The 19,649-nt window shown below is 43.0% G+C and overlaps 1 protein-coding gene across 6 annotated transcripts in view; it reads right to left on the bottom strand.

Annotated features, from left to right (window-relative positions):
• Positions 1-19,649, bottom strand: part of nfasca (neurofascin homolog (chicken) a) — a 104,737-nt gene that overhangs the window by 30,473 nt on the left and 54,615 nt on the right. For 3 of the 6 annotated variants that reach the window (XM_087178878.1, XM_087178873.1, XM_087178877.1), the window contains 19 exons: positions 17,923-18,093; positions 17,515-17,562; positions 13,342-13,453; positions 13,005-13,189; positions 12,788-12,919; positions 12,464-12,607; positions 12,263-12,374; positions 12,003-12,169; positions 10,504-10,651; positions 9,007-9,131; positions 7,000-7,044; positions 6,442-6,543; positions 5,727-5,924; positions 5,552-5,622; positions 2,803-3,025; positions 2,595-2,710; positions 2,293-2,503; positions 1,755-1,877; positions 593-763 (listed from right to left, as the gene is read on the bottom strand). In XM_087178878.1, coding sequence (XP_087035004.1) covers positions 593-763; positions 1,755-1,877; positions 2,293-2,503; positions 2,595-2,710; positions 2,803-3,025; positions 5,552-5,622; positions 5,727-5,924; positions 6,442-6,543; positions 7,000-7,044; positions 9,007-9,131; positions 10,504-10,651; positions 12,003-12,169; positions 12,263-12,374; positions 12,464-12,607; positions 12,788-12,919; positions 13,005-13,189; positions 13,342-13,453; positions 17,515-17,562; positions 17,923-18,093 — 2,604 coding nt within the window. The remainder of the gene's footprint in view (positions 1-592; positions 764-1,754; positions 1,878-2,292; positions 2,504-2,594; positions 2,711-2,802; positions 3,026-5,551; positions 5,623-5,726; positions 5,925-6,441; positions 6,544-6,999; positions 7,045-9,006; positions 9,132-10,503; positions 10,652-12,002; positions 12,170-12,262; positions 12,375-12,463; positions 12,608-12,787; positions 12,920-13,004; positions 13,190-13,341; positions 13,454-17,514; positions 17,563-17,922; positions 18,094-19,649) is intronic. The other 3 variants (XM_087178874.1, XM_087178875.1, XM_087178876.1) reach the window with 3 other exon arrangements.

Here is a 19,649-nt window from a genome sequence, read left to right as displayed (position 1 = left end):
TTTCAGCAGCAGATTAACCCACATTTGCTGCTTTAGTGAGTATTTCCAGCAGCAGGACAATGTGTGCGTGTGTGTGTGTGTGTGTAATGAGTCAGAATAAACTGCAGTGTGTGTGATCATGGTGATGAAGGAGCATGTGTGACACTCACTGATGTGTTTTTATATTTTGTGGAAACAGTGGAGCTCTGAGGCTGAGAGGAAGAGGAGACAGTGGGCTGTAGATACGCACACACACCTGCTGCAGGATCAGTTCATTGTTGACAGTAGGAAAAATATGGAATTATGCCTTGTCATTTAAAATCAATGGCTGAACATATAGGAAGAAAGGGCGGGCAACAATTTAAAGTTGAAACAGCAGGCAGCAAGTGCAGCGATGTGAGAGAGGTCAGTGTACTTTGTTTCATTACTTCTTTCTCCAGAAAAAATGCTGCAGTGTATAGTACTGAGAAATATGCTGTACATACACTCAGTTGTCAGTTTATTAGGAACATCTACAGGGCTTAAACTAATGAAGCCTAATCTGTCAGTAGTCCTGTAACAACTCCTCCATTTGTTTGTTGTTATGTGGAAAAACTGGTGTAGAGACACTCACCCTCTGTGAAGTGTGGCGACTCCTCAGCAAAGTCCTCCCCTGTTCCTATCCGGGAGATTGCCGACAGGTAGAACCTGTAGCGGGTGGATCGGTCCGGCAGGCGGAGGGTGAAGTTCGTCACGTTGGGAAGAAACGACTCTAGCTGTAGGCGACCTCCCCTTGAGCCATTGACTACACACACAAATACACACACACACACACACACACACACACACACACACACACACACACAGTGCCAGCTTGCTATCAGATGTACAGTATCATAACACTATCATATTATAATATATATCATTATGTAATATAATGATATATATTATATTGTCATAATACCACTGCACTATTATCATATTTTTTGTTGTAAGATATATCACTATTACATTGACAGGATATCATAGAAATTATTATATTTTATTATTATTATTATCATTATTATCATTATTACTACTACATTCTTTCTACAAATATATTCAGGTTACATCATAAATTTCCATTATACATGCCACTTTCTCTGCCCCATAACATACACACATACACATATACATAACATACATATGACTACCTCCCTTTAAAAGATCGAAAAAGATCGAAACACACACACACACACATTACTCGCACAATACACATCATATTCTTATCATGCTTACGTTTCTATAAATGTTTTGGTTTTTTGCTGTCATCTACATGTCTCTCCATTATGTCCTATGTAACCTTCATGTCACACCTGTTTTTGTTATGTTAAGTCACCAATAAAGGAATTTTTTTTTTAAAAACTAGAAGTACCGCCTCGCGGTTAAATCCCTCCTCCACTCAGACTAGTTCCAGGTTACATAGAAAATATGAACCATTTGTGTGAAATTTGGTCATAATTGCTGTGTGAAGTCAAATAATGGCTAAAAAGTGTGTTGTGAGGTCACACTAACCTTTGACCTTCAAAATCAAATCTGTTCATCCTTGAGTCCTAGTGAATGTTTGTACCAAATTTGAAATGTTACTGAGATATTGTGTCCACAAGAATGGGACGGATGGACTGACAACTCAGGGTACAGTGAACAACAACAACACTGATATTATAATAAGGTTCCCAAATGATGTGAAAATGTATCAACTAACCTCCTAACCCCCGACCAGACAACCCTGACCAAGCTAGAGCAGAGCAGCTCACCTGTTTGATACTTGAGCTGGTATCCAACCAGAATGCCATTGGGCTCCAGAGGTTTGTCCCATTCCAGGTAGAGGGTGTCGAAACTCCTCCGGTTGATCCTGAAGAACCTTGGAGCATCAGGGACTACACACACACACACACACACACACACACACACACACACACACACAAACATAAAGAGAAGAAACCAGAGGTTTAACAACGCAGTGTCACTGTCGGCCATGCTGGCTCATTAGATCTCAGATTCCCTAGACATCCACCCCCGTTGTGCCAAAATATTTCTCAAGATGCAAAGTCAATGTTTTTTCCTTACAAGATACTGTTGTCTTGTCCTGCTGACATTATCACATTTCAAAGTTACTAAGAACTTGTTTATCCCTTTGCACTCCATCCAGCTTTACACACTTTTGCCTTAAATCTGGACTGAAGTCACAATGATGGCAGCAGGCGGGACGCAAACATACTGGATTCAAAATGTCCCTTTAGAAACTGGAAACGTGCTACCTGCTCAGAAACTACATGACCTCTCCATCCTCACCTCCCTCCTTGGTGGTGAACTCCACCGTGTTGCTGGGCGGACCCTCAAAGCGGCTGTTGGCCACAACCATAAACATCTTGTATTTGGAAAAAGGCACCAGGTCACTGAGGATCCCGGACGGCTCGGCCAACGTGCTGTAGAAACCTTTGGTCTTCTTCTCCTTACTGACCACCAGACCCGGGACCAGACTGGACTCACGCCAGTAGTACAGCTGGGAGGGAGGAGAAGAAGAAAGGGGTTGATGGGTTTGAGGAGGAGATTAAAGAGGAGAGAGTGGAGGAGGAGAAGATCATGTGACTCACTCTGAACTCTTTGAACTCTCCCTGGACAGAGCTGGGGTCCACAGCCTTCCAGTGGATGGTGGCTTTGATGCTCCCGACCTTTGACACCCGCAGGTCAGTGGCAGCCTCGGTGGGATCTGAACACATGAAAAGAGACGCAGAGTGTGTGAAACATCAGAAAGGGGTTGGTGTCTTTCAGAAACATGGTACCTGCTGTGAATCAACTCACTGTCCTCTCCGGAGTATCCGATCACCACATTAGACTCGGGTCCTGATCCAAACTCATTCCTGGCCTGGATTTTGATCTCATAGGGCACATAGGTGTCTGTGTTGGGGACGATATATTTGGACTCCAGTGTGGTCGCGTTACTCCACTCTTCCCCCGTATCCTTCTGCCTCCACCAGACATTGTAGTACAGGTTTGGGCCATTTCTCTCCAGATCAAGCAGAGGCTGGAGGACAAAACAGAAGGCGCTCACTGCAAGCACACATTGACTGAAATGTAGATGCTGATTCTAGATCCCCTCTGAGACGCAGACCTGGAGTTATCAAGACTTTCTAGACACTGAGATACAAATAAACTTTAAGGTCCTAGCTTTCACATTCCTTATTAAGCATGATGGACGGTGGGTGTCGTCACTTTGTCCCGATGCTCAGGCTGCTCTACAGCTGATATGTTCTACTCTGAGCCTTCACCTTCCTGCTCTACTGTCTGTCCCTCCTCCACCTCATCCCCTGACTCCCTCACTCAGCCCTGAAGTGGAAATTGCTTCAACACAGGAGTTAGTAGGTCCTGCTGTCCACTACAAAGGACACTGAGTAAAGGTTGTGTTTTGAAAGCATTAAAATGAATGTGCATTTCTGAAACTTTACTAAATTAAGTTAAGACTCTCATGTTAAAGAAACAATTTGATTATCGGCAAAAGACACATAATATCTGCAAAAAATTGATCAGTGTCCTTCCTTGTTGCCAGAAAAAGAGTAGGCTACACAACCCGCTACTTTGAAAAGAAAGACAACAGCTGCTTCTCAGTCTTCGTTCTTCTCTGTTCTTGTGTTCCTGTGAAACGTCATCAGTCTGTTCCAATTCAAAGTCAACATCTACCCAAGTACAGATCAAATATCAGCTCCGCCCGCTTTATCCAGGATGCATCGGTACATGACTTGTGTGGACTTGGAACAGCTAAGTATCCCAGAATGCATTTCGAACCAAATAGCAACTATGGCAGGGATTCTGAGCCAGGCTCAGAGATGAAACTATTTTCATCCAACGACTGTTATTATATCACTTCATTAAGTTTAGATGTGTTTTCCATTAAGACTTCAAATCTGTGTCAGTTTATCCAAATAACACCTGTTTGGAAATTTGTCTCAACAGCTCACTGCCCAGCTGCTGAGGTGACCAGCCAGTCACCAGTCATTGTGTTATGTGTTATCTCTGCAGCCCTTTGGTAATTTACTGGAGGCTCTGTTGTATTTTGGTATGTGATAAATTTAAGATTAGATAAATTAGTCACAGTACAGTCAGTATCCACAATGAATTTCACTGAGAGGAATGTTTTTATCTCATCAATGAAAGTGAAGTCTAATTAAAAATTTTTGTTATTTCTCGACCAGTAGTGTAATCTCTTTCCGAGGTATTGAATTATTAATGTCTGCAATTCACATTCCAGGTGGCAGAATGAATTAGTGCTGATACTTCCTGAGGTTTGGCAAAGTTCCCCAAGAGGCAAATTTGAGGGGCTTGTTTTGATTGGTTTTCATACACAAATTATTCCACAAAGGATTTTCTTTGGGGCGTAACTAAGCATAATATTTGTTATTTATTTGTTTTACTACACAGAAATGGCATAAGATTGATATAAAGAGTTTATACCTCCTAGTGGCAGTGATCATAGTGTATATATCATTGGGATATCTCACATGGCTCCATTCTGTCAGGACAATGGTAATGGACTGCACTTTATTCTGACTGAGCACTCAAAGTGCTTTACAATGGAAGTCACATTCACCCACACACACAGATAGTTCCACTTATATTCATGAGGCCTCGCACACTTTGGGAACCGCTGACATAGTGGGCCGCAAAGATGTTGCAAGTGGGCCAACAAATCATTTGCAAAACAGGACAATTTTGTGAAAGGATGAAATTATGTATAAAAAAATATTTATATAAATGTTGTTTTTAAAAGTTTTAAAATGAAATGATCTTTAAAAACATTAATAATGTTTAAAAACCCCTTTCATTGTTCATCGTATCAAAGTGGCTAGCTGTTTAGCAACAGGGAGAATTAGAAGAAAAGAAATGGTGAATTGAGTGTTTGATCGTTATCATTCGCATAAAAAGTGCTCAGAGAACGTATAATTGTATTAGCACAGTTAATGTGCTTGCTTCATTGGGGTGTGTGCGCAGTCTGTGTGAGTGTGTCTGAGCATATACCTGTGCGATCCAACACAGAAACACTGGCCTGATCAACCCTCACACAGGAAGACGTCCCATCCTGTTACCCTCATACTGATGGATCCATTAGCAGTGATGCTAACTGTAAGGAGATATCTGCTCCATGTAGAATGATACTGTAAGTGCTTTGTAGCGTAACATCAGGTCTGGCTGGAGTAAGTGTGTAGTGAGTATCATGCTTAAGCCACTAAACCATGGGCCATGACCCAGAGTGTCTCCAGACCTTTTAATCTCTATACTGATGATTTGTCCAAGCAGTTAAAAGCCTGCAACACTGACTGCGTGACCGGTAGTACTCTACCATATTATGATGATTTTGATCCATTATTACATTTTCCTCTTATATATTTAAACTTTTATCTCAGTGATTTTCTTCAGACAGAATTTATTTATTCACACACATTGTATGATGTTTTCTCATGTTGTCTTCTTCTGAGAACAAAAAAAGGGATCTCGCTACATGTAATAATATGTACTGTGTGTGTTCAGTACACAGTCATTTCCTGTCTCGTCTTACCTCCCAGGTGATCTCCATGTTGTCCTTCTTGGAGCCCCACCCCCGCAGCCCTCTGGGAATGGCATCTGGGGCTTTAAACAAAACACGTCCACATGAGCAGATTCATGACCTGAAGCTTTCTAATGTGTGTCTGCTATAAGCAGGAGACAGGTAAGCTACTACCTGTGCTACTCACCTGCTCCGCTGGTCTTGTATCGTGGCGACGGGCTGCTGGGCTGACTCGGGCCCACTGAGTTGATCGCGATGACCCTGAACTGGTAGTTTACGAAGGGGGCCAGCTGCAGGACGACAGAGTTGAGGTCCCCTGGGTAAGAGGACAAGTTCTGCCACCTGCCTGGCTCCCAGCGGTCCTCCTCAAACTGGACCAAGAAATCTGCAGAGAGACACACATCAGGCTTGAGAAAAGGAAGACCACATCTCTGGAGGGGAGGAGGATCTGGAGGTTCTTGACCAGGCTTAGCAGGTTGTCCAGGGTCTTTCGCTCCACCTGCAGTTGTGGGTCCAAGTATTTTTATACCATGTCATTTCATCCCCTCATCTCTTCTTCAATTAGTTAAATGGCCCTATTGCATTATTCTTAAAGGCCTTGTGCAGATAATATTATATATGTATTATTTCATTAGGAATAGGCCCCTGAATCATTATAACTACGACCTTAATTAGAATTTATCTCATTTCTTTTTCCGTTTCTGCATCTGTACCTCATAATTACTGTCCTGAGACAAACGCTACCACGTCACCTATTTCCTGCTCTCCTTCACTCACATCTGTGCCCACAGGATGCACTTCACCTACATGTGAGATATGTGGAAGCTGCACTTCTGACAAATGTTTGAGAAATGTGAAATTAAAAGGCAGGATGTCCAGGAGAGGACAGCGTGCACGCTGACCTGCGACGGGGCTCCTGTGGTCATTTCCGGGGATCCAGGTGAGGCGGACACTGCGGGCTGCTGGGTCCGACAGATCCAGATCCATGGGAGAGTCTGGACGATCTGCAGAGAGCCAAGGAGTGACAAACACATACAAGCAGACACATGCATGCTGCAAAACACTTGTCGCTCATGCTGCATGGTGTCATTTCCTGAACATATAAAAATGCAAATCTCCTCCAGTTCAGTGGGAATATTTCAGACCATTATACTCATATCAAATACTGAAACAACTTGAACGACTGGAACTACTGTCCCAAACTGGGACAGACATTTTCAGATTTAATGAGATGAAATGATTTGACAGGATGGATCGTAGTGCATACACAGAAAAAGCCAATTTCTTACACACATGGAGAAAAATGATCTTTGACACATAATAAAGGAAGATCTGTTTTTAATATAATAACTATTCTAATATAACAGAGGCACAAGTTCAGACAGAAAAAATGAGACCATAAGAAGAGGAAATAAACAGAAGAGGGAGAGAAAAAGATTTCCACCCAAGCTGTGTGTTACCTGGAGGCAAGGCACTAGAGACTGAGGGGTTGAGGGAGGCTTCCTCTGTGGGGCGTGGTCAAGGACCAGGAAGTGGGTATAAAGGTTAGAGTCTGCAGGTTAGTCCACTAATCAACAAGGGGAGCACAACCGTTAACATGTCATTAAGATCACACTGTCACTTCATCATGCAGCCAACGTCTGAGTCACAAGAGTAAACCAGTTCTCTGGACTCTGAGAGCCCAGCAGCTGAGCTCACAGGAAATCCTGCATTTTTCTTTATGCTGACAGTGACACACAAATCTGAGCCATCTCTCAGGCTGTGTCACTGTCTTTCAATCCAAATGAAACGTGTATTTAACAGCTTAGTCCGCTGAATTATCATTTTGATTTTGACAGTGGTTTATTTCTGTGACTCATTGTCATCAACGCAAAAGTATCACATGATCACACAGACAGAGTCTACAGCACGGCTTCGTCATAGCACTTTCCTACACATCATTACAGGTGCTAAAGCTAAGCTTTAAAAACATAAAACATGCTTGACTTCACCTGAAGGCACAGAGCTGAAAAACAGTGTCAAGAGAAATTTTCTACAGGAAAGAAACAGTTGTCTGAATGTGTCTGACAACTGAAGAACTGAAGAACTGCTCCTTCTCTTCAGGGGTTTCACTTTATATTTAAAATGTGAAAAATTATTATTATCATTGGTACTAATCTGGCTTTAAAAACTGCTCATTTTTATTGGCAAATTATTTTGTATATTCAATCTTAATCTGTTTGTTTTCACACTTTCAGTAACACATGAGCCAGACATGAACAGAGAGATCTGCTGAAACTGTCGGCTCAGTTAGATCAGGGTTTAAATCATCACTGTTTACTCCAGCTCACCCATAAATCACAGACATAACATATTTTTAATCATGTGCATTTGCTTTGTTTAAATGTCTTTTATCACTGCAGCACTTTAAAATTGAGGATAGAAGGATTTTATGTAATCTTGATATGACTTGTTTAAACTTTGTATTTATTCAAATGAGTTTTTATAGTTTTTGTGCTATTTTGATGACTACCATCTTAATGTTCTATTTTAATGTATTTCCAGCCTCTGTAAAGCACTTTGAAATGTGTCTGAATGGTGCTGTATGAACAAACTTTAACCTAAAGATAATTAGATTAAACTAAACTAATTGTAACTGCATATATAATTAGCTATTTTTTCAAGCAGCTCCTGAATGTGCATCTAAATCTAATATTAAAAGCCCTGTTTTTTGCAACTGTTGCTCAGACTGTAACTTAGGTTTCATGAACAGAGCAACGCGACAAAATCAAACTCTGACAGTAAAGTTAAGTCATTTCTTTCTTTGTCTGGCTGCTGATTGGTCGAGTGAACGAACTGCTGCTCTGTCCCACCCACTGAACACTGTGAGTCCAGAGCCACATCAGAGCTTCTTCACTGAGGGGGGGGGATCAGGTCTGTCCACAGAGTCTCTACTACCTGCTCTTATGAAAAAAGTAGCATGAAGGTTTTTAAAAGTCAACAAATTAAGTTGAAAATCAGTTCCTCCTTAAAGGGGCTTTATGTGTTAATGAGAACTGGCTTTATCATTTTTTTGTTTGTATTACTGGCCTTTATATTTATATGTTGAAAATTCTACTAACATGAACATTTGGAGCAAAATAATGTTTAGATTTCGCACATATTTTGTTGGTGATTATTCATATGGTGATGAACGGACTGTACTTCTGGTTCATATACATATATATATATATATATATATACACATATATATATATGTGTGTGTAAATATATATATATATTTTTTTTTATATTTGTTAATTAATGAAGTCGTGTATCCAGTGTGCAGCAGTGTGTAGATTATTTGGTGAGTATAATATTAGAACTCAAGGGGGCTGATACAACAACATTAAACATTCTTTTTACATTTGACACTTTAGTACATCTGAATTCTCAAGTGATATTTTGAACGGTTGTAACGGGGCGACGCTCCTCTGCTCTGTCTGTACCTAACACAGTGAGGCGGGCTGAGGCAGAGTCCTGGTCTATCTCAGATGTAACAGTGCAGGTGTATGTTCCCTCATCGCCCTCGTTCACTTTGGGGATGGTGAGCGACTCGTCGTCCTTCTTCAGCCTGGGAGACAGAGGAGGAGACAGAGGAGGAGACAGAGGAGGAGACAGAGGAGGAGACAGAGGAGGAGACAGAGGATGTTACAGCAGCACAGCATCCTCCAAACCTTTTTATTCTTTAGTTTGTACTTTGTCTCTTTTGAAACTGATGTGTCTATAAATTAGTTATTGACTGTATTTACTGCAGTTTAATAACAACAGAAAATTCAGCAGATTCAAATGTTTTCTCTTATTCTGTTAAGAGCTGACTCCTAAAATCCAGACACTTTGTTTAAAGACATTTTTTATTATCTCTTATATATGTATTAAATCTTATGACAAGAAACAGACACTCTGAGAGGATCAGTGAGAATCACTACAAGTCAAATAAAGATGTCCCTGTATTTAGATGAAAGTCTTGAAACTAACCCTTTCTTATGTTAAAATTAAAAAATAAAAAATCATTTTTTCCATCATCAGTTTACACTCAGTACCTCATGATGACAAAGCGACAAAGTTCTAACTTTAGAAATTTTTGCAATTAGGAAGTAAAACCTGAAATACCACATTGACAGAAGTATTCAGACATTTTGGTATGACTCTTGAAATTGAGCTCAGGTTCCTCCATTTCTTTTGGTCTCCTCTCTTACTTCTCTCTCTTCTCCTTTTCCGTAATGTGTCAGTTAGTCCAGGTCCAGCTCCAGTAGAGTCCTGGTTGTTCCAGACTTCTTCATGTCAGAATGATGGAGGCTACTGTTCTTCTCAGGAACCTTCAGTGCAGCAGAAATGTTTTAGAGATTCGACACAATCCTGTTTCTGAGCTCTGCAGCCGCTCCTTCCTCCTCATGGTTTCTGCTCTGACCTGCTTTGTCAGTTGTGAGACCTGATATAGACAGGTGTTTGTCTTTCTACATCACGTCCAATCAGCTGAATCCACCACAGGTCACTCCAATCAAGGTGGAGAAACATCTCAGAGATGATCCAGAGAAACGGAGGAACCTGAGCTAAACTTACAGAGTTATAATAAAGTCTCTTAATACTTTGGTCAGTGTGATATTTCAGTTTTTACTTTTTAATAAATTTGAAAAAAATGTCTAAAATTCTGTTTTTTCTTTGTCATTATGGGGGATCGCATGTAGACTGATGACAAACCAGAGACCATCTGAAACTGCCAGTGCAGACGCAGTGTACAGGGTTTACAGGTTCCAATGTGAACTGCTTTGTATGAGTGAAGTTGTTCAGGACTCGCAGGTTAAGTTGAAGCCGTTGAATGGAAACAGTGAAAGTGTCTGTTGAAGTGTAAGAGCCGAGAGAAGTTTAAGCTCTGCTGTAGGTAAACGCTGAAAGCAGGAGAACTTCTAAATTAAAATTTAGTTTGGATAAGTTGAGTCCATTACCTCCATCCCAAAACGAGAGGCTTGTCGTCCTTGGTCCAGACCACGGTGACGGGCAGGCTGGGATCAGACTCCACCTTACAGGCGAAATGAGCCACATTGCCCCTGACGACCGTCTGGTGCTCGGGGACTTGAACTATACGAACCGGCTCTGGAGGAGTTGGTGAGGATGAACACGAACACACACACACACACACACACACACACATATACACACACACACACATACACACACACACACTATATTAACTCACACATTGAGATGCACAGAGGAAAATCAGTGGGAGGTGAAATCATGTTGGATGACCAACATGGTGGAGCTGGACTGTGAGGACATGTTATAAAAGCTTTGTCCTGAAGCACGTGAATCTGCCACGTGGTGAGAGCACTATACTTCAAATCACATCCATACACAACTAATGAGCATTAGCAAATCCCTTTTTAGACAATACAAAGTCCTGTGCTGCTGGGGGGGGGGGCAGTATGTTCCTGTCTGTGGAAGTCTGATTTAAAATAAGTGCAGTTTATACTTGGCTATACTTATGTATGAAGTCATCCCTTACATGCTTAATTAATTATGAAATTATGAAAAATTGATCACAAGAACTTTGTCATGAGCAAGTGCTAGGTAAATGAAATCGCCACAGCGTTGCCAACAAAACCCAGTACTGTTGTTCATTTCATAAACTAGCCGACCATTTGAACTTCAACATGATCCTGAACAAAATGTTGCCTGAAAATAGGAGAATGTGGAAATCGTTTGCCAGGACATTTGACTTTTTTCTGGTCAACTGTTTTCCAGGTTTTCCAGGACCATGGGAATCTTGACAGAGAGGGAGGGTAAAAACATGTATGGTACTGATTTTTGTATGTTGCACTTGCTCAGACTCTGCTATGGTGGAATCCCACATTAAAGGAAAGAGACAGGTGAAATAATGTGAGGCTTAATGTCTATATTTACACCTCTAATATCTCATATGTCATTTACGTTCCATCACTATCATGGAGGAGCTCCCTTTCTCATGGGTGAGGACGTGGAGGAGGGAGAAGCAGAGGAAAAGGCTGAGGTCAGAGTTTAACTGGCTCCAGCAGGCTGTCCTGTGCTGGACTAGTATTTAGTGGCTTGGTCCAAATTTGTTTCCTATTTACAGCCCAGCCTGTACGCAAACATTTTCACTAAGTCTGACACAGAGTGTTGGATCAGAATCACTGGCTATTCCTTTAATAAAAGGCACAAGAGGTCTGCATATCATCCAACAGTGCAGCTGTTTGGCACAAGGGAAAGTAATAATTTCATGTCATGCAATAGACAAACATGTCAACAGTGATGACCCTGCAGGAGCTGTCAGCTGTTCGTGATGAGGTCATGTTGCTTGGTTACAGAGTGACTGAAACTGCAGTGAGGATAAAGATAATGATGATGATGACTTTAGTTCTCTTTGGATGTCAAGTCAGAGCAGGACACATATGAGTCAGAGTGCAGCAGTGATGTGATGTCTGACCTTTGACCTCCAGGCCAACCTGCTTGCTGGCCATACCCAGGATGTTTTGGGCCACGCAGGTGTAGGTGCCCTCGTCTTCCGCTCTGGCTTTTTTGATCTCCAGGGTGCCGTTGATGTATACACGGTAGTGACCGCCGTCCAGCCCGCTGCCCTGTCCATTCTTAAACCTGTATGCAAAGAAAACAAATGGACATGGGGAGAAAAATAAAGACATGGACCAGGTGATTCACCTGAAAACATCAGTGTAGGATGACCCTCACCAACGGAGATCCGGCAGAGGGGAACCGAAGAACGGACAATCCAGGAAGGTGCGGTTGTTCCGGACGACTTTGATCAGCTCGGTTTTAGGGCCCAGCATCCTCGGAGCCATGTCTGCAGGGGGAGGGACAGAGGATTACACCTTCACCTCTTCATCAGGTCACAGGATATTTCACATTCATACAGTGATGTCCGTGTCTCACCGAGAACACTGACGAAGGCGTTGGCCAGCAGATAGCCGTGCTGGTTGGAGGCGTTGCACTGATAAACAGCGCTGCTTCCCATCTGCACTGAGCGGAAGATGATGGTGTCACCCAGCATCTGTCTGCTCGGGTTGGGCGGAGCGCCTGCGGTCGGGGGGTAAGAGGGTGGAGAATAGAGGAGCGGGAAAAGATATGACAGAAGTGAAAGAATGATGGAGCTGCAGGACAAGACGACAAAATAAGATGCAGGCTGAGTGGATGATATAAACAGCTGTGATCCACTGAGGATAACCGCCCCCCCCCCCCCGGGGCAGCTCCACCTACTGTCTATAGGCTGTCCGTTGATCAGCCACTGAATGTCGGGTTTAGGGTTGCCGTTGGCCCGACACACCAGGCGCCCGTTCTCGTCCGGGGCCAGGACCAGGTCTGTAGGTTTGTCCAGCCAGTAAGGAGCCGCTGTGGAACACGGAGGGAGGTCAGTGTGATGGACCCACTCACAGGTTTATGCATCTGTACCAACACAGAGTCCTGACCTCCTCACCTTTCACCTGGACATAGATGGAGTGGCGTGCGCTGCCTAAGTGATTGTTGGCCATGCACACATACTCCCCAGCATCCTCCTCTGACACACTGACAATCTTCAGGGTCTTGTTGAAGTTCTCAAACTTCATTTTCTGCCCTGGCAGGTCCCCGCCCTTCTTAAACCACTTGATGGTAGGCGTCGGTCTGGTGGGGTAGGAGGGACAAACATGGGTTCGGTGTAAACAGAAAACTGAATAGATCTATTCTCCACATCTCAGTCCTCCATATCCCAGGGACATATTACAGCTGTGTGTGTGTGTGTGTGTGTGTGTGTGTGTGTGTGCGTGTGAACTCACAGTCCAGCAGCGATACACTCCAGCAGCAGACTCTCATCTCGTAGCACCATTTTGGAGCTCTCACTGCCTGATGGTGAGAGGAAGGTTGGCGTGGTCTCAGCTACTTTACGGCCTGCCAATGAAGGGGGTGGGGTGGGGGGGGCAGTATACACAAACACGTTCAATCTAATCCAACAGCACTATAGTTTATCTTTCTAGCATGACTCACTTCCTATGTGTCCTCTCTGTGGGCCCTGCCATATATAAATCTAACAGAATTACTCTGGTGATTTGGTAATTTCCCTGTGGCTGAGCTTGGTGTGCTCCAGCCTCTGGCTCTCTCTGCAGTCTGTAGTGAGGCCAAACATCCTGTAAACCAGTCTAACGCTCTCTGGCTTCTCTCACAGGGAGACATTAAGAGATGCAGAAATAACAGCAGGGTGATTGATCTTACTTTATGTTTGCCAGAGGAGCAGAGATGGAGAGGACGGCCATTAAAAGCTTAAATAAAGTAGCTGATCGGACATGCCCAGACTCTCTGCTGTAATGAAATTACTTTAACATCAAACTCAAATTTGTGCGGGGTCACGGAGTCGATGCATTAGTCTTCAGCCCCATGTTAAACATTCCCACAGGGCTTGGCTACAGCATTAAGCCTCAGTAGCAACATGGACCCTTTTGACCAGACCCTTGGTTTTCAGACTTTGAGGCCTTTTATAATCCACACACATCGAACCATGATGAAGGAGGAGCGGTGACACAGAGCTAGAAGCACATTTTGTTAGTTTAGCTTCAGCTGGTCGGAAGAACAAAAGCAGAACATGAACCTTTGAGCATAAATGAATCAAACAGCCAGATAAACTTTGTGTTCATCAGGCCTGACAAGACTCAAACACCTGCTCCTACAATCAAATATTATGTTACTTTCATTTTGGTGCATTTCCATTCAGACACAGTATTGTTCAGGTTTAACCAGGTTAGTTCTCCTGCTTTCACCATTTACATACAGCAGAGCTTAAACTTCTCTCAGCTCTTACACTTCAACAGACACTTTTCACTGTTTCCATTCAACTGCTTCAACTTAACCTGCGAGTCCTGAACAACTTCACTCATGCAAAGCAGTTCACATTTGAACCTGTAAACCCTGTGCACTGTGTCTCCACTGGCAGCTTTCACTGTCAGCAAACTCACTTACAAGTCATCCAGATGTAGTTCATTGTTTTTCAGCACCTTCGAAGAATTCAAGGTTGAGTCTTAAACTGCCTGGTTTAAAGGATAATTCCATTTTATTACAACTTGGATACAATTCCTGTAGTTTTGCTTATATTTTTTATCAGTCATGATGATGACAACATGTTATCATTATCGTATCCTGGTTGTCAAGTCATTTGTCAGATCTGGGCACAGTAATATTGGTAGAAAGAAGTCAGACAAGGGAAGAAACACAAGTAGTCAGATGAGTTTATCCAGACTATCCAAACTATTGTACTTGTAAGTCAAACTGAAAGTGTGAATGCCACTATGTAATTACTGTGGGAGTTGTGAGGATGTTAAATGTGTGTGACAGGTGGAATTTCTGGTTATAGTTAACCTGACTGAACATTATCATACTTCTGATCAGGTCTTACTTCCCGCTCTGCAAATAGGTTTGTGTTTTTGTTTTTAGCCAATCTGACAGATGGGTCTGTTGTCAGAGTTTGTGTTTGTGTATGAATGTGTGTGTGTGTGTGTGTGTGAGAGAGAGAGCGAGAGAGAGGCAAGGAAGAGTTGAGCAAGTCAATGCTCTGCTCCCAGTTATAATTAAATATACTTTTATCTATTTGAAATAGTAAAATATCTTTGGTTCATTATAAACTGTGGTGGGCCTAATCAGGCTGTGCCAGAGTATGTCAGTAGAGTCGTTCAATGTGACTCAGGACAAATTCATGTTCACATTGCTAAAAGAAGTGATCAGATCTCAGATGCGTCTCGGGTGCATTCACACCTGAATTTAGAGCTGACCACTGGTGACAAGATCACCTGAGATGCATGTAAATACCAGATCTGAACAGGACCATTGACTTCTTGTGTTGCTTCCATGACCTGGTGTCACCATGTTCTGCAAACTCATTAGCTACTTTGGTGAATAAAATGTTGTCATAAGCAACAGACACCAATATAAAAATCTGTTACAAGTTGTAATAAAGTTAAAGTTTAAGTCCTTTAAAACAGCAGTGCAGACTCTGTGCAGCACTGTCACTGATACTTGTCTGATAACTAGTTATTGTTTGCAACTTGCACCACTGGCTGAAACAATAAATAAAAAAAAAATGCTGCTTATAATTATACAGACTAATTTTCCTTTGATCATTACTTAGACATCATATTTCCAGTCTGCTCCATTAATGCTGTGGACACCACAGCTCCAGTGAGCAGAGAGCTGCAGCCTGCAGAGAAGTATGTGGGATTAAATTAGCATTAGCCTCCTTTGTGATGCAGATCTGTGTGGGATTAAAGCATCTGTTAGCAGTTAGCTTCTCCAGCGGCCAGCAGACAGACAGGATTGGGTGAGGAGGATCTGTTGTTGTTAGTGAGAAGAAAAACAACAAGAGGAAGAAACATGTAGAAGAATTATGAGGTACACAGTCATTATAGTGGCTAGCTACAGCGACGCAGTGAGCACCATGGAAACATGGCAGACAGCCGGTGATGCAGCAGCGGAGGGTTCGACCCCCTCCCATCCAGAAAAAAGACAGAACTGTGGTCTTTGCGTGCGTGTGTGCTCAGAGGAGATTAGTAGCAAAGCGAGCGTGTGTGTTGGAGTGGCGGTGTGTGAACGTCTCGACAGTTGTCCCCATCACTTCACCGCACTCACAGAAATGAATCTTATTTCCATACATATATGACTATTAATGATCGTAGCATGAATCCTGACTGAATATTCATCATGTGACCTAATCCTCCTCAGCGGGATCCTCAGTCCCTCTGGGCCTCAGGCCTGGTCTGTGACAGAGTGCATCTTCTCCCTCAGGGATGTATCCCATCTACCACTGCAGCATATGCTGTCACTTTAGCTGATCTGTCCCCTGCAGCTATGGGCTCATTCAATTCTCTATTTGCAGGAGACTTGAATTGAGGTTAATCTGTGTGTTAATTACAATATGTTTATTCATTCCATGTGATCATTTAACACTGAATGAGGTGGAATGAACATATATTTCTACTGTGCGAGTGTATGTTGGGGTCAGAGAGATGCTTATTGGTCTTTTATTAGAAGTCACATGTGGACCTGTTGGTCATCCTTGATATATGATGTCATCTGTTTGACTCCATGTGTAATAATCAGCTGACTCACACTACACTGATTGATTAGGAGAGATTTGATTCTGTTGCAACATTTTTTATTCCATAGGAATAAGTAGCTATTGAATTGTTGTTGTTTCAGAAAGTAAACAAAGGAACCGCCAAATTTAACAAACAAACAACATACTACATGGAGACATACTGAAATACAGAAATACTTGAAGCTTGTCTGTTTCCAGCATAAAGTAACAGTGTAAACCAGGGTCAGACTATATCTCACCACGCCTACTGTGTAAGGTTCAGTATAAATATGGACAATGTTTAGATCATGAAATTACTCAATACCTCTGAAAAGTCCCGAAAGTCCTTTCTTCAGATACTAATCTTGATATTTACAGTAGTTTAAAGCTCTATATAGTCTAAAGGTCTTTGTCCATGTGTTGTTTGATTATAGATCAGGTCTAGGTTCTATATTAATACTGTGAAAGTATCAGAGCGCTCAGTCCACAGAGAAACAGCCTGCATACAGCCTGTATTCACAAACTGAGCCTTACAACCAGCCGTCAGGACTTGTGTGACTTTTTGATGTCACAACAAAGCAGTCACCACTCTCAGCCACGCCCCAAGCCCCGCCCACCTGGACCCACCATCCAACCTTGCTGGATTTGGTTTCTCTTAGTGTATTAATATAAGACTTAGACCTGCTTTATAATCAAAGAACACATGGAAATCTACCTTCAGACTAGATGGAGCTTTAAAAGAAACACAACACTCCATTCTCACAGATGTGCACCGTTTAGGAGAATAGATTAGTGTCCGACATCAGTCTGAGGTCAGTGGATGTGTTCAGCAGGTTAGTGTCTCTAAGCAGGTAGACAGGAAGTAGAGCTGTCCTGACAGGAAGTGACTCACCACCATAGGGGTCAGGGGCAATGTAAGATGTGTCATTATTTGGCTCCCCTGAAAACACAGGCACACACAGTGGCTCATCAGTCCACACACAGACATATACACAGAGCATGATGGTGGTGTTGAAGGTACATCAGCAGCTGAAAGAAAAGATTTCACATTATATCAAGAGAGTCTTGACTTTTCTGAAGCAACCTGAGGAAACATCTGAGATTTCATGCAGCTCATGTCATGTCATTACTTTACCTCTAGATGGAGAACTGGACCAGAGTTCATACACGGTTACAGCAGTCACTGCTCAATGTCTAAAAAATGACTACATCCACTCATCAATATTTCAGGGGGGGTGTGTGTGTGTGTGTGTGTGTGTGTGTGTGTGTGTGTGTGTGTGTGTGTGTGTTGTCTACTCACTGTTCTGGACTTTGAGTGTGAAGGGGTTCTTCTGCTGGATGGTGTGTGTGAAGAGGAAGCGAGCGCTGCAGCTATAGTCTCTTTGAGCATCTTGAGCAATAACATTGGAGAAGTACAGGTCTCCATTCAAACCCATGGACACTCTCTTATCCTGACGGATTGGCATCATATCTGGAAGACAGGAAGGACAGAGAGGATGAGAGGGGAGGAGAGAGGAGGAGAGAGAGGGGACAGGGAGGAGGAGAGAGGAGGAGAGAGAGGGGGACAGGGAGGAGGAGAGAGGAGGAGAGAGGAGGAGAGAGGAGGAGAGAGGGGGGCAGAGAGGAGGACAGGGAGGAGGAGAGAGGGGGGCGGGGAGGAGGACAGGGAGGAGGAGAGAGGAGGAGAGAGGAGAGAGGGGGGCAGAGAGGAGGACAGGGAGTAGGCAAGAGGAGGAAAGAAGAGGAGAGAGGGGGGCAGAGAGGAGGACAGGGAGGAGGAGAGAGGAGGAGAGAGAGAGGGACAGGGAGGAGGGGGGGGGACCCAGTGTTTGAGTAGGATCTAGCAGTCAGGATACCTCTCACCTCTCACCTCTCACCTCTCACCTCTCACCTCTCCCTCTCTTTGAGTTTGATCTTTTTGAATTCAGTTATTTTGGTACAAGACTAAATGGCTTCAGTGTTTTTTTATTAGAACAACCATACTATTACTGAGTACTTCCTCCCTTTGGATTTTATGCATTGCACTGCTGCCACATTATTGGCTTATTGGACAATTGCATCAATAAGCAGGTGACCAGGTTTTCCTGTATTGATTATACATATCTGTGATTCCAACCACACACAGTGATGGTGTACTGTATCTTGACTTTAGCTGGCTGACATCTTGTGGTCTGAGACACAGCAGAAGCAACTGATCTCCTATCACAGGCTAAAATATATGATTAAAATCCCGTTAATCCCAACCATTAGCTTGAAGACTGTATATTTACACATACAGCTGTTAGCATGTTAGCTGATGTGTCCTCCTACAGTGACAGGCTGTAATGATAACGTGCCGTTAAACCCACACGGATGTCCAGACAGATCCTCACACACTCGGTGACTGGACAAACTGATGTGAGCCTTATGGTGGTCAACAGTGCCACAGGACCAATCGGCAGCCGGCCAGCAGTCCTCATCACGCGTTGCCGTGTTACAGTGTCTGGGCTAAATGACAAGCTAACTGTACTGTAGTTGATCTGAGCACACATGACTGTGTGTGTGTCACGCAGGCTGTTCACTGAGTGGGGGAAGTGATGCAGAAGGATTATGTTGATATTCTATACAGTAACTGAGAGGGAAAGTTTTAATCAGTTTTGTATAACTAAACCGTCTTTTAAAGTTTCTGTCTGTGGCTGTAAAATGGCATCTGGCTGGACATGAGGTCTGCCTCTGCAGATCTATGCAGCACACACACACACACACACACACACACACACACACACTGGCTTAGCAGGACTGCAGCATTACTCTCATGGGAGAACGACAAAACAGTGCAGAGGAGAGAGGCTTCTTTTGCCAGGGAGTCAACAGGAAAGGAATTTCATCACTTTAGGGGCGAGGCCATTTGGCCTCCAGTGACAAAAACGTTTAGGGCACAAAGGCCATTGAGTGATTTGATGCCTAAATAAATAACTTGACTTCCCGATAAGGATAAAAAAAGAAAATAACACAAATGAGAATGAAAATCATCATTATTGAGATTTC

This window comes from Seriola lalandi, unplaced genomic scaffold (assembly GCF_002814215.2).
Source record: "Seriola lalandi dorsalis isolate HSWRI2012SDOR001 ecotype SW California unplaced genomic scaffold, Sedor1 jcf7180002054748, whole genome shotgun sequence".
NCBI classification, from domain to species: Eukaryota; Metazoa; Chordata; class Actinopteri; order Carangiformes; family Carangidae; genus Seriola; species Seriola lalandi.
This window is presented reverse-complemented; position numbering and strand designations above follow the sequence as displayed.